General features: G+C 38.7%; 2 protein-coding genes across 2 annotated transcripts; one reads left to right on the top strand and one right to left on the bottom strand.

The window, feature by feature from the left end:
- Window positions 1-9,260: 9,260 nt before the first annotated feature.
- On the bottom strand, window positions 9,261-11,323 carry LOC124219557 (pupal cuticle protein C1B-like). The gene is made up of 2 exons (XM_046627271.1): window positions 11,243-11,323; window positions 9,261-10,011 (listed from the first exon to the last, which is right to left on the bottom strand). Exons 1-2 carry the CDS (start codon window positions 11,249-11,251, stop codon window positions 9,394-9,396), a joined length of 627 nt encoding a protein of 208 aa, XP_046483227.1. The 5' UTR covers window positions 11,252-11,323; the 3' UTR covers window positions 9,261-9,393.
- A 1,393-nt stretch (window positions 11,324-12,716) lies between these two features.
- On the top strand, window positions 12,717-14,549 carry LOC124220014 (uncharacterized). The gene has a single exon (XM_046628353.1). It carries the CDS (start codon window positions 12,717-12,719, stop codon window positions 14,547-14,549), a length of 1,833 nt encoding a protein of 610 aa, XP_046484309.1.
- The last annotated feature ends 593 nt before the right edge of the window (window positions 14,550-15,142 follow it).

Below are 15,142 nucleotides of genomic sequence, written 5' to 3'. Positions count from 1 at the left end.
TTTAACTGGCTCACTGGCTCGCTAGACGGAATCGCAGAAACTGTTGGAACAGTCGGGGTTTGATATACAATAATTACTAATGTGCTGTTCGCGTGGAGAGTCGAAATTTCGAATATTAGATATGTAGTTTAATAACCGTGTTGCCGTTTGGAATATTGACTTTGAAAAAATATGCAAGTGCATTTGAATTTCATACAGAATTTGTTAACTTTCTGTAAATATTTTCATCAGCGCGAATATATTCAACTTTTACTTTTCCCGGATTTGGAAGAGTGGAGACTCGACAGTTTGATAAATTTGTTTTCATACTTTTTTTTGACACTTTGGTCTATCGCAGAAGTTTCAAAATTATGTGAAGGAAATTCGTTCTTCGTAGACTTTTCAAAGTTTACGTAAATCCTGGAAACAATGGGAGTGTTGAAGTTTTGCAGAATTTTTGTTGTTTCCGGAACGTTTCGAGGTTCCGAAGGTCCTGTTTTAGTGGAAATGTTGGAAACTAGAATTTGAAAAGAAACTTACTAACGTTGAAATTCAAACAACTGATGAGAAGAACCCAAATTGTAATTGAGTAATCGCATCCATAAAAATGACTTATTTTACTGTACGTACGTGAAACAAATTTTTCATGGGTAATAAATTTATCGCTATCGTGAATAAAAAATGTTTGGAAATAATGAAGAAAAATCGTCCGTATTAGAAACAAAATCTTTTTTCAGTTCACAAGGAAATTTATACGTTTGATTAAAGATATTTTGCCACTACTGACAGATAAAAATTCTTTTCATAAATACATTTTCTAACAGATTCTTGATTAAACAAATCATTTCACTTCGTGTGAAATGTTGATTAAACTTCTGTCGCTATAAGACGACAAAATTTCACTTCAATTAGCGTAAAATTTTGATCGAACCGATTGACACGGATAAAAAAATAAATTCTCGCTTTTTCAGTGGTGAAAAAATTGATATTAATGGATCGGCGGCGAATCTTGATAAAAAGAATTTTGTCTACGGCCAACCGACAAATTCATCTATGTATCTAATAACTCGAGCAGCTCGATATAATATTTCTAACTTAAGGTGAGAGCATATATATCGTGCGTAAAATCTCAGGTCATATGCAAATGAACACAGCTCCGCATGCGTGTATCTTACTTAAGAATTGGCCCCTGACTAAAATCCGGGCTACTACGACATAAATATCTCAGCACGATAGACGCGATATAATAGCCACTTTAAAATGAGAGATTAATTTGCAAACGGCTCGGTGAAAAAATAGAGCGGAATCTGAGCGAAAAGAACTGCATTACTTTGAGGCTGTATATAGATTTGCAATTTGTTTATGCAAAAAATTTTGTGCCTTATTTGAGAAATGTGGAGAAATTAATTTTCCGTATTTTCTGCCCTGTAAAGTATGTTTTCCATCAAATATGATACGCTTTTTCAACCTTCGAGAATCAATTCAGCGAGGGACAGCGTACTTTGAATTATTTCATATTCAAGGATGTAATTTGTTTTCGCTGCGACATCCGGGATCTATAACTGCGATAGAAAAATAAGAGGCCGGAGCAGCGAGGCGAAGACCGACTGGTCAGACCCTCGAGGCAGTTTCTTGGTTGGATAAATAAGCGGGCCCATATTCATCGCCAATATTGTACCCGCATGATCTTCAAGTAATAAGATTCGGATCGATAATATTTTTGCTATGCGGCACCTGACGTAAATTTTTTTTAAGCCAGAATTAATTGTCGATTAATTTAAAAAATATCGATCAGCCTGAAAGAATCAGTCCCAGAATTAATTTATTATTAAAAGACTTGTCCGATTTTTCTCAAAATTTCGCGACTTCTAAATTGGATGAAGCCAACTTAAAATGTCGGATAATATAATTTATTAAATAACTCAGGAATAGATGAACCGATTTCGCTGAATATATAATCAGATATAAATAAAAAAAGAACCGCATCAATCGATACTAAAATAATGAAAATCCATTTGATACCTGCTTTGACTACAGAGAAGCGAAAAGTGATAAAAAATGTATTTCATCAGGGAAATACTTTCTTTGCGTCAACAAAATGTAACTGTGATTTATAACAATCAATCGGTCTATCAGCAAAGTTCGTGTGACAATAAAAACGATTGTTTTCATAAGTGCGTTTCTTTTCTTCGTTGATAAACGGAACGCATGAATTGGAAGGAATTTTTCATTACATCAGACGTGTCGGCTCGATCGGAATACTGATCTAAATGACGCACGGCGGTGATCGACGTACATCGCAGTTTATTTTCCAGTAATTTTAGCAATGCTAACCGGTGTGGCATACTGACCTAAAAATTTCACTTTCTTTCCCTCGTCAAGCAGCCTGTAAGAGTCAATTAAAAAATCCTCTTATAAAATTCTCGCTGCTCGAACATTTGAACTATATGCGTATTATAATGATTTGGAACGGTATTGCGTGAAAAATATAATAAAAAATAAAAGAAACCGGTCTTCTCGCACAAGCACATAGTTATAATTTGAATTGAACGCATAGCGAACAAAGTCAATTATTTCGTGGATGAATACCGAATAGATTAAATGATTAAAATTTTGTTAGTAAGGAAGTAAAAAATAAAAATAAAAAAAAAACCTGCAGTAAAGGAGAGCCGTTGATCGATCTCCTTTCATTTAAAACCACGTGAAAAGTTGTCAAGTGAAAAAAAAATTCTGCGACTTTTTGTTCCTCGGAACATTTCGTAAATGATCTAATTACGTAAATTATACATTTTATTTTTTTGATCGAACGTGGCTGAGAGGACATACAAAGTAGGTGGTTTTTAACGAGAAAATTATAACGCGGAGACTGGTGCAATTTATTGTAAAATTGTGTCGTCAATCAGGTTTTAAACGCGGTGATCTGTTACAGGTTCACGACGATGTTCTGATTTCAGCGATTCCGCGTGGAGAGAAAGGCGTAGGGTACCTACGCGTAAAAATTCTTCGGCATTATTGCGCAATTTGACATTACACGTACGTGTTCGGCGACGCGTTTTTTTTTTTTATTTATACAGTAATAATTTACCCGCATTATTGTGCGCGCGTATATTTCTGCCCGAGTAAATCAAACGGCTATACAAATTCTTGATTTTATTATATTTATTTTCGACACAACTGTCATCCCGCAACTGCTTAGCCTAGCAGCCCACAATATCGATAACCGTATCGAGATCCGCCTTTACAACGTGACTGTTATAAATTTTTTTCGCGTATAAATAATAACGAATTACAAAATGCCGTCCGTAATCCTTTCGGACTGGGAACATGAATTCAGGCTGGTATTTCACGCCTCTAAATTGTGTCACACTTGACGATTATTTCGGTATATTCGTGTAATTGGACGAGAGTTGTTAGCGCTTTTTAAGAATAATGTATCAACTACGTTGTGGCAACGTAATTTTTATTCATCATCACGAGCGATAAACGTTCGGAACTGTGGACGGTGATATTCGAAGAATATGTCACATTCGTGTGTTTTTGGATTTATTTTTAATCCAACACATTCTTATAAACAAAGTACAAAAGAAAATGAAGCTCTTTATTATGACATGATTGGATTAAGAAAATGAATAAACAGAATCGAGCTGTCGGCTGTCTTTGAGGAACAGAACCTCTGACCTGAAAGGAGAAACACGATGAGAGTGAGAGAAAAAAAAAAAAAAACCTATAAATAAACGGGGAACGTGTAAAAAAAAATTAAGGAGTGGACGGAAGAGACGGCTGGGTTTCAGCAGGTGAGCAAATTACGCAAGGAATACGTTTATGCAATTAACTTTAATTGCAATCGGCAATTTCGCGGTCAGCTGTCCAGACATTCACCGAGAACGTTTGGGATATGGTATGGTTTTGACGTTTTTCATTTACTTGTCTTTGGACGCGAACTGGCTGATAATTGAAAGTGAGATCGGAATCGCTGAAAATTCAATTATTTTTGTCAAGCTATCGGGTACAGTTGATGCGGATTGAAAACAATTATCCGACTGTATTAAATATTTCAATGTGGGTCAGGTTTGAATAAAAATATTTTAATACTTTCAATGAACGTGAATTTTTCGAATCGTGATTTCGTTAGTGGAAAATAGTGTTTCGTCAAATTAAATCACAAACGCATTGATGCGAATAAATTTGTTTTGTTCAAGTGAAACCTGTCTGATCCAAATACAATTTTGTTGAAACGTTCCGTCTCTCTTACGTTATAAAAATAAGTTTTCACCGCCGAAGAATTTTACTCACTTGTACACGGTTGATCACCTCGCGATTATTCACCGAGTCGTAATCGAACCGATCAATCACATTCTCGTTCGAATATAAAATTGGATAGATCAGGTTTCAGGCAAGGTCGTCTAATTCTATTCGTATTTTGTATCGAATCGTTGGACCAAATTCCGATCCATTCTTCACGGACAATTTTGGGCAGTGAACAATGCTAAACGGAGGCGTTTAGGAAATTCGGATTTTTGACAGTGAGTTGGCTTTTGATTGATCGGTGCAATCAGCGTTTTCCTAATCCAGACACTCGCATTCGGAGAAAAAGTTCATTGGAATTGAATAAATTTTTTTTCCAAATCTAATGAAATTTTTCATCGCTCTACAGTTGAATAAATTATTCGTTTTTTGTTTGAGGAATACGACTCGTTGACAATTAAAACACGTATTCAGCAAACGATGTTTTTGTTTCTAAGCACAATTCCGCTTATAATTGAATGTGAATATAAATGCACGTTTTTTATACGAGAAAAGCTGATTCTTTTTACTTTGTCAATCGGAATAAAAGTTTTATTATTTGAAAAAAATATTGTTCGATAGTAAACAGCTTTGCTCTTTGAATACGCGACTCCCTGCATTGAAAATTATACAGCAATGGCATCGATGGCAACGGAGGAATTCGACGTGTTAATAATCGGAGCATTAGCCTTGGTCTCGTCCAATTTGGCGAGAAGAGACAACTCGGAATATTCGCATGCGTTTCGTTTTGACTTTGTAATTGAGGTTAAAAATTGACCGTAAGGATCGCGTGCTGGACTCGAAGCTGTGGAATGAAGTCGTAATATTCGCACAAACGAGAAGGACGAGATCACGGTTGTAAATTTGCGTAAGTGATACGCGATCGCATTTTCACATCTCGAATGATTCCGCGCACGACGTGCAGGATTTCTTAAACTCACAAGTAAAAAGTTATTCGTAGCAATAAATTTTCTCTTCGCAAATACCTCCGTTCAATATCTGTAGCGAAAATGCTACGTTCGAACTAATCAAAGTATTTTTTCGACTTCGCAAAATGCAAAACTCAGCTTTTATCGTAGGAAAAAAAAGAAGTTTTTTTTCAATGGATTGAGTTGATTTCATCAATTTGTGGAAATGCATGTAATAGTTAACGAATCGTATTGTTAAAAGAAAAAATTAACTGATTCGTTATTTAGTTCGAAGATAAAAAGAAAAGGATAAAAAAGAAATTGGTTCGACTGATCAGGTAATGTTGAAATTTTTTTGGTTTTCAGATAATTTGATCGAATTTAAATAAACTTTTTCTCGAGTGTAAACTTCAACCATTCGCGGATCCACTCAACTTGCAGCGAGCTGACGTTGACACGCCGACACCTTTTGTCCGTATACAATTCAATCGCATTTACATACGAGAGCAGTTGCGTAGCTTCCATGCTCCAAACTCGTGTTGCGAAATTAAATTTGCCAGTGCCAACTCGTCTCGTTATTCCTGCTTTCTGGAATACATAATATTCTCTCGATTTCTGGGCCCCATGTAGAATTTTATTGATCGGCAATTCAATTTGAATTCACCTCAACACAATACATATATATGTATAAGTTTTACTTTTATTTGCTCAAGTTCTTCAGCGCAAATATCTACAAAGTATTTTTGCGAAAGTCTACGAAGTATTATTTGATTATTAATTTTTTCAGCTGATTACAGGCTCTCCTGTTTCTCTTCCATCTTTATCTTTTTAAATATTTTTTTCCAATTTTACCTGTCTTTAGATTTCTATGGCACGGTGTTTTTTCAGTTCTCTTTGTTGATAATGTTAACACGTACTAATTTTTAGACGCTATATAGAAAGCTACAGAATATCTTGGAGAATTTCAGAGAAAACGATAAGAAGAGAACACAAAGAAGTGAAGAAAATGTCAGAAACATTTATCTCATCTCGTCATGTGAATGATCTGCGACCTGAGACAGCGAAAATTTGACGAGATGTAAAAAAAAAAAAAAATTGTCACCGTAGCTTTGCTTGAAAAAATCGTTTCTGTTAGCGATTGGTTGCCAAATATTTGTCAAAAATCACACGGAATGACGCAAGATAAGTAAAAATGAAAAAGGGCGATTTGAAAGCGTTGCGTGTTACCTGAGGATGAGAAAATTTCGCACCTTAAATCTGGCGAAATTTGACCCGAAATACCGGCGTGTAATCGACCTGTCTGTTCGAGGTCGGCTGCAATTTGTGAGGCAGTGGATGGTGATGACTGCAAGGCGAAGTGAGGCGTAAACCATTGGAAGCGATACAGCTGCTGCTGGTCCAGACAGAGATGAGAGGACGAAAGGATTTGTCTCGTAATTCATTTCTGTGCGCATTTAATAATAACAGTTAGAAATTTATCAACTAAATGAAGTAAGCGACTCTGAACAAGTTTCGCGAAGTATGAATATTCAAATCAGCCTTATTATATTTTTATCGTTCCTCTGATCTCCGCACCTACTCGAATTACGAACGTCTGGATGGGTTAAGAAGGTCGCTTGTACACTGAGAAAAATTTCAGTTGTTACAGTTAAGCTAAGTTAGTTGTGTTTTAATTGATATTCCTTACAAAGTCTAAATTCTCAAATATGATGACGAAATTTTAGAACTTCAAGCTCTTCGTTGAATACACTTATAGGTGAACTGGCCCGTAACAAATTTATAACAGTTGATTAATTCAAGTAAAGACTAGAAAAGTGTAAGATGGAATTTTGTGGTCTTGTGCGGCAAAAGGCGGACGTAATCGATCGATATCATTCTCCGAACAGTTTGAACTCTGTCATAATAATTGCGCCTGAAATTTGAGGAACGCAAGCGGCGACTCGTTCGTGTATAAACAACTAGCAAATGACATTGGGTGAGGCCGAAGCAGCCCCGCGTTTTTGGTGAAAGTGAATCCGACGTTTGGCCAATGCCGGAGAGCCCGGAATGTTCGAGGAGAGTCCAGGAGGAGATTGGAGGCTCTGAATACTGTTGCAAAAAAGATATGCTAATTATAACGCTCTTTGAATGTATCGGTTAGGGTGGGGGTAAAAATGTAGAAAGTAAAAAAATGTCAGGGTGATGATATCGAATTTTTAACGAAGCGAAAATTAGATTTACAGAATTGAAAAGTGGAGAAAGTCGGGGTATGAAGAAGTAAAGAAATAGAAAGATCAGAATGTAGAATGACAAAATGAAGAATCGTCAGAATTTGTCTCAATAATGTAGATTCATATGCAGATTCTAGATCTTACCCTTGTATATTTTGTCTTTCTGTATTTTCGATTTTCTGTACTTGGAATTTCTACGTTTTGATCATTCCACGAATTAGGTTTTCTTGTCTTTGAAAATTCGATATTTTTGAACATCTAACGGTTAGGGTTCGTTATAAAATTCACACAGATGCGGTGAACAATGTTTGCTTTTGCGTATATGAAACGCGAAGCGTAAAAAACATTTCGTAATGTCAAAGTATGAAACATTCGGCGAAACAATTGTCGGAAGTTTTGCAATCGGATGATTTATCCGAATCTGAAAGTTGTTCTTTCGGCTCGTAATTCGTCCAACGGATAACGAGGTATTCCGTCAACGTAGTGACCTTGACTCATTACCGATTGCAGCACTTGAGTCTATTCGATTTTCCACTTTCTTTTCAATCACATGCGGAGCTGCAAAGCGATCGCGAGTACGATCAATTCAGCTTTCTTTACACTTGACGAACGTACGTTGCTCGCGATTATCGTGCAGCCTGAATGGCAAGTGACAAATGGAGGAATCAGACTTTCTGGGTCTGTTTCGGCCGCGAATTATGACATTGGCTGTAGCGTCACCTCTTTTCCTGATTGGGCGAGTGCAGAAGAATTTCTAGGAATTTTGCATCGGCTGTTGCAATTCGAGGAACGTATCGGACGATCCACTTTCTGCACTTTGAGCTATTTCATCGACTTCCTGTCGGGCACATATTCGTCATCCTTTTCGTCAGGCCGTCGTTCACCGATCGATTCACCAATTATTATTCACATTCTGACTTTCAACATACAGAGAATATCAGCTCCATGCATCGATAGTCGGTACTACATTCAATGGTTCGATGAAACTGGGGCACAGAAAGGGGTGCGAGTGAAATCTAGTTCAGCGTTCACTTGTGACGTGAACCTGTATTACGTGTAATACGTAACACGCTCTATAGTCAAAAGATCACTTCTGCAAGATATTGCGCAACGGTGTCGTGTTGATTATATGCATTCTCTGACTCTAACTCAATCAGACAAACCACACATATTGCTTAGCAATGGTTAGTGACACCTTCTACGAACAAATGCTTGTTTGAGGCGGAGATGAGGAAGAAATTGTCGGACTTTAAACTCTCTACTTCGTAATCAAAAAATCTGAACACCAAATCACTCTATGAACTTGGTGTTTATCTGTCATGTGACTTGGTGCTTAGTTTCAAAATATTTCGAATCCTGTGATCGTTTCATTCACCAATTCAGCTATAGTACAAAGCTGAAGTTACGCAGTAATAACGCGATGATCTGACTAAGTTTCACTCTGTTTCGGTAGATTTTATCGTAATCTGAAATTGGAATATCTACTGAGAAACAGTTGCTCTTCACACGTGAGAAGTTTCATATGTACACTTGGGGACAATGAATCTGAGACGGCTAATTTTTTCCACTAGACTATGTTGGCAACACAGTAAAACCTACAGCGCTACAGTCGGCCGAACGCGAAACAAACTCAATCTCAAAAAAACATAACCTAACCCATGACCGTCGCACAAGTTCTTCTTTGAGGCTTCACTGTGCAAAATGGTCGTGCGGACTATTTGCAGAACGATTTTAGTGGTCAATTCGAAAATTCAATACCACACAGTGTTAGAAGCCCAGACTATATTTTCCTTAAATCGATATACGTATCCCTCCTTTGAAGAAAAGTTCCTATTTCACGAAGGTTACATACCGCTAGCGAGGAGTAATACACCAAGGATAAGTTTCAAGAGGATATATATGTATATTTACTGCCAATCTACCTTAAACATAACACCACGCAACGATACGCACACACATGACGATTCAGTAATTAACCAGGAGTATCCAACGAGTCTGGTACCATTTTCACCCTACCAATTGTACTCGGTTCCGAGGCCAGTGAAGGTGGCTCGAGCGACGTCGGGGGCGGCGGAATAAGCGACAACGGGACCGAGGTGAGCGTTGCCTGTGGGGGCTGCGTAAGCGGCGGAGAGAATCTTGGCGTCGTTGGTGAGCCGTGGGTCTGACTTCCGGACACTTGAGAAGGCCGTGTCGACAGCTTTGCTGTAGTGGGTGACGGCGCGGCTTCCGTCGAGAGACTTGACGGTGCTTTCGTGCGAGGATCCAACGGCGTGGTCGGCCGAGTACGAGGGCCCATAGGCGCCGCCCTGGCCCAAACTCGGCGCCGTCGCGTAGGCAACGGGCCCTGCATTGTAGGTCACGTGGGAGACGCTCGGCGCCGGTGAGTAAGGAGCGGAGTGGGAGTAGACGACTGTGGGGTTGCTTATGCGGACGTCCGATTTTCTCTGCGTCGAATACGGCGTCTCGATCGTCTTCGAGTAGGTCAATACCTGGGCTAGGTTTCCTGGGCCACGAAGGATGTTCGACGAGTCCGAGGTCAGCGATGGCGATGACACTTCCACCGAGTGCTCCGAGTTTCTCAGGTAATCACCGTTCGCTACTGCCACAATGGCGGCGAGGGCCACGAACTGAAATGAGAAACTGTTGGTTATTGATGTTTTTGTAGAAGGAGAATCGACGGACGAGCCACTTGGTTTCTCTTCGGGTGGAATACGAATCGTTCGTGCTGTTGTTTACTTATAGGAAGATTCAAGCCACTAAAAAACATCCGGATTTGAAAATTTGTATTCCTTTTTTTTCGAGGCAGTTCCTCATCGCGAGTAAGGGGGCATTTACAGGAATTTAAATTAATTTTTTACTCATGCGGAAAACGTTGCAAAATTTTTTTAGAGGTTTTAGGTATGCATTTCTTACATCTCTAAGAGTAACTTTGACTCATTAGATCTCAATTTAAATGTGTCAGGGTGATGTACAGAGTACAATTTTAGTAGAGTGTAAGAGGTGACAATTCATTGCGCGCAAGGTTTTACACTTGATACTTGGAGCATAGAGTACGAATTTTTCTGGTATAATCTGCTTGAAAATACCCACAAATTGTCATATGATTTTTCAATAGATTCACTTAAAAAAAAAAAATAGATCATAGTTTAGATTTGTGACAAAAGATGAACCGTTTTTCATCATAAAATTCAGGGTATTTCAATCCCAGGTGAGAATTTGGGCAAAATCGTATGACAATGCGTGAAAAAAACTTAAAAAAACAACGAGTAAAAATTTCAGGTGAATTGGTCAGAGACTGTGGGAGAACTCTTGCGCGCAAGTTTGAAAAATCAAAAGTGAATGAAAATTCATTTAAAGTTTAAATTCTCAAAGAGTTGCAGTATGCAGACTCATACAGATTAAAGATTTTAGATCGCTAAAAATTTTTTTAGGCCAAAATCGATACGGGCCCATTCAGAGGAGGGATGAAAGTGTACAAAAATGCAAAAACACCGAAAATCGAGTTATTTGTCAAAGGTGAAAAATAATTTGACCATGTTAGTTCTTGCTTCTGGAAAGATCCAAGGAATCATGAAACAGCCGAATGAGAATATTTCTGAAAGATAGCTTTGATCACAGAAAATAATTTCCATCGTGATTGGTCGAAGAAAATCACTTGGATTTCGATTGAACAGTTTTTATACTGACATATTTTTGCCTCAATCGTGAAAATTACTCGCCAAAGATGTTACCAATATTTTTGAATTGTCGCGAATTGTTGAGGCAACTCAAAAAATTCTCAAATATAAGTATCACAAGTTTCGTCACGACGGTCAAACATGCTGGTTACGGCATAGATGATAAGCAAAATGCACCTACCTTGAACATGGTACAATTGGTTTATGGTGAAAACAGGCGAATGATAATCTAACGAGATACGGATCTACTTATATACCGAATGGATCGCTATTCTACTCCTACTTCTCAGCATTTTCGCTGTTACAATCAGGGGCGAGAACCTTCGGTAGGATTATCCGTCTACTTGTTGGAAATTGTGCAAGAAGCCAGGGCTTATTGTTAGACGGGTGCTGCACGGTGTTATTTGATACGCTTATAGAATATCTTGGCGAGGAGTAAGATAATGTCACAAGAAACGCCGATTAGTGGGAATGTTACTTGCATAAACGCTGTGTATAAGTGGAGCAATCAGAACTCGCCAAGTGGCGAATTTGTTTTCAACAGATTTCGTAATATTATTTACTTCGCATAAAGTATGAACAAAAAAAAAGGCTCACACCTTTCGCTGTTTAATATTGATTGATTAATTGATTTCAAAAACGTTAACATATTTCGCTGCAAGGTACAGCTGGCTATAATATAATCGCTGTAATACTTGGAGCGTGGATTTATGTAGAAGTAAAACTCTTGTTATGACATACAGGAAAAAAACATTGAAAATAAGCATAAGAACATTTGGATTATTGATAGGCAGCGTTCTTTTTGCAAACTCCATATTTTCGATCTCCTCGGACATTCCGTAGTTATTCTGATCGTTGATTATGACTTCAGATATGGCGAGCTTACCAATATGAGAGAACATCTCAGTTCAGATATTATAGACTGATGTTCACATATTCTACTTAGCGGTGCTTCCGCGATGACAAATGGCATAGGTATAAAATGATATCCTATCAAGGATCGATAAGACGAAATTGTCCCTGCAGAACGCGGATGAAGTGAATATGATCTGCAGTTTATAGTTCTTTTCTAAATGGTAAGACGTGTATGGAGAAATTAATTGTTTTCTGTGTTATAGCAACGTTTTTTGAATCAATCATGTGAAAATGAAAGAGCGTTTTCCATCTCACAATTAGGTACGTATCGATTACAAGAAAAGCTTCCTTTTTTTTAATGTAAATTCAAGTGCTCAATTCGGGAAATTTATCTTGTATACCTCCATTATATTTATAATTTAAATTAGAGGGCTTGAATCGGCGATCATTGGGGGAATTTGAAAAAACGATTTCAATACGCACAGCCATTATATCATAACAGAGTAACTTGGCATTAGATATGAACAAGATATTTGAGCACATCCCTGTACACATCGCGTCGCATTTTCTTGATAACATTTCACATTTTCCGAATCGTTGACAGCTGGGATATGAATATTCTATCGAACGTGGATAACAGGACATTACGTACACGAGACGTGGCGAAATCAGATAGCGCAATACCCACACCGCATGTTGTGTTATACAGTCAAGTGTTATATTCAAAATGTTTGTCATTCCATTCTGGGATTTTGATCGGTGCAGACAGCATGACAAAGTTGATTTTTTGTGTTATTACGATGCTCATCTCAGTCAATGATGCTGGTCGAGCTCAGGAAACGGAGAAAATAAATTTTCCATCAAACTTCCTACTGCAAAATATACCCAGATACGAGGATTGCATTACGAACGAGTTCAAAATTTTCTTGCTTCAGGTGGCGAAGAATCAATCTAAGCAGTCTACAATAAACGTTGTCTTGTCAGATAGCAGCTGTCCGATCTGTGACGGAATTTGTGGTGAACTAATGAAGGTATCCGCTCAGACGTTTTTGACGGTTGATTTTGCATCCACCGATGACGCCAATGCCGAACAAAACACAGGGATCGCTTCTAGCGTCGGTTACTATGAATCTCTCACGTTTCTGATGACCAACGTTGCAGAGTTTCTTGAAAAGTTTGCGAAACTTCGTCTGAAGTATGCGTGGAATCCGAGAGCTCAGCACCTGATTTTCACCGTGATAAAACCGACCATCGATGAGCTAGAGATGGTTTTTAACGAGTGCTGGACTCACAGGGTCCTCAACGTTGCGGTGATGGTCTACAATCGAGAACAAGCTTACACCTACAATCCATACAACAAGGATCGTCTTCAGGTGGAAGAAGTGGTTGATTGGTCGGGAATGTTCTACGATAAACTTCGCAATACGAACGGGCGTCTGATCAAGGCTAAGTACATCCCATATTCTGGTGATAACGTGGTTAAGTGGGTAGAGAAAGAAAGAAGATTCGAAATATTCGCTAGAGATTTTGGTTACGCTAATGCATTCTACAAGGCAATGAATGCCACCCCAGGTTTCATCAATCTCACGCAAAGCCATATTCTCTTGTACAAAAACTTCTCATATTTGAACGAAATCTGGGTAAACCATGAATTCGAAGGTTTCGAATTGTGGCTTAATTATTTTCCAGATGCTTTCAAGTTTGAAAAACGAATTGAACATTCTTATCCCGTGCTTAGAGATGACGTCCGCATCATGGTGCCAAAAAGCGGTATCAAAACACCGAGTCTGCTCGAGCCCTTCGACCAAGTTACATGGATTTGTGTGCTGATTACTCTTGTAGTCTTCTCTGGTTATCTCTATATATTCAACAAGCTCCGGGGTATCATTGAAAATGCTCTATTCCGTACTCTAAGCGTCTTTTTGGGTATGGGCATGGCCAACAGGCGCCAAGAACTGGTGCAAAAATTCACCTTCACGATGTTGACGACGTTCTCTTTGCTGATTCTGAATGCTTACCAGGGTTCGTTGTACAGCGCACTGGCTACCGTATCTCATTATCCTGAAATCAACACATTGACTGAGCTTTACCAACGTACAAGAACGGTCCACACTGTGCTGAACGTCGCCGTGGTTCTTCGCGAAAGTGAGCCCGGTTTGACGGTGCTTCCCTTCGACAATATTGGGTATAACGTGTACATGGAAAGCCATCGCTACGAGGCCTACGCCTTTCCGAACAGCATGGCTGAGTTGGCGGTCAGGCAAAAGTCTCTCTCAGAGAATGGTGTACCATTTTACCACATCATGAAGGAGTACTCCCTGCCAGGCTTCGTCGCTTATACGTTTCCTTACGGGTCACCGTACCTTGACAAACTTGACAGAGTTGTTTTGGCTTGCAAAGAGGCTGGCTTAGATGAATACTGGAAATCGGAGGCTGTCCTGCAAGACACGCTGTCGGAAACGGCCGTAAAGTATATAGCCGATGAGAAACCAGTGAGAAGATTGTCCCTGGAGACGCAGAAAATGGCATTTTACATTTTTGGAGTTGGACAGCTTGTTAGCCTCTGCTGCTTTGTTGCAGAAATTTACTGGCACGGCCAATTAGACATCTCACGGAAACTTCGCTATGATTAGTCGCTATGATGCAGTTAGTCGCTGTTGACGCCTAATAAATCAACCAACTCTGTTTATTGTTATTGAGTGAGCGTGAACGTAGATGAATCGTAGTAGATACTCAGAAGAAAACTGAGCTATTAGCGTTGAAGTGTATAGTGAGGTTTTTTACGTTTGTACATGGGGTAGTTCAAATGAGAGTTTACTTTTTAGTCAAAGAAAATTCACAAGACGTTTTAGTGTTCGAGGGAAATTGATTTTGTTAGTTTTTCGTTAAAATCGATGACTTGCAATTTCCAAAAAATTAGGAAAACTTATTTTCAACCAATTTACGCAACAGCACAATTTTATTTCCTCTACGAGTTTGTTTTACCAAGTGCACAGTTTTCGAGATATGAAAGATAAAACCTAAAATATTTACACCTAAAGGGCGGGCAGGAAAAATCTAAAATAATTAGAGAATGCACGTTTGGTGCAGTGAAAGTAGGGTAAAAATCGGCGAGCAATTCGGCGAGGGTCAGGGTGAAAACTTGTTCACTTTCGTTTCAACATTTGAACAACGCCACATACATTCTCGCTATCAATCTCTATTTTATTCACGACTTACTTCTTTC

This window comes from Neodiprion pinetum, chromosome 5 (assembly GCF_021155775.2).
Source record: "Neodiprion pinetum isolate iyNeoPine1 chromosome 5, iyNeoPine1.2, whole genome shotgun sequence".
Classification (NCBI taxonomy): domain Eukaryota; kingdom Metazoa; phylum Arthropoda; class Insecta; order Hymenoptera; family Diprionidae; genus Neodiprion; species Neodiprion pinetum.
This window is presented reverse-complemented; position numbering and strand designations above follow the sequence as displayed.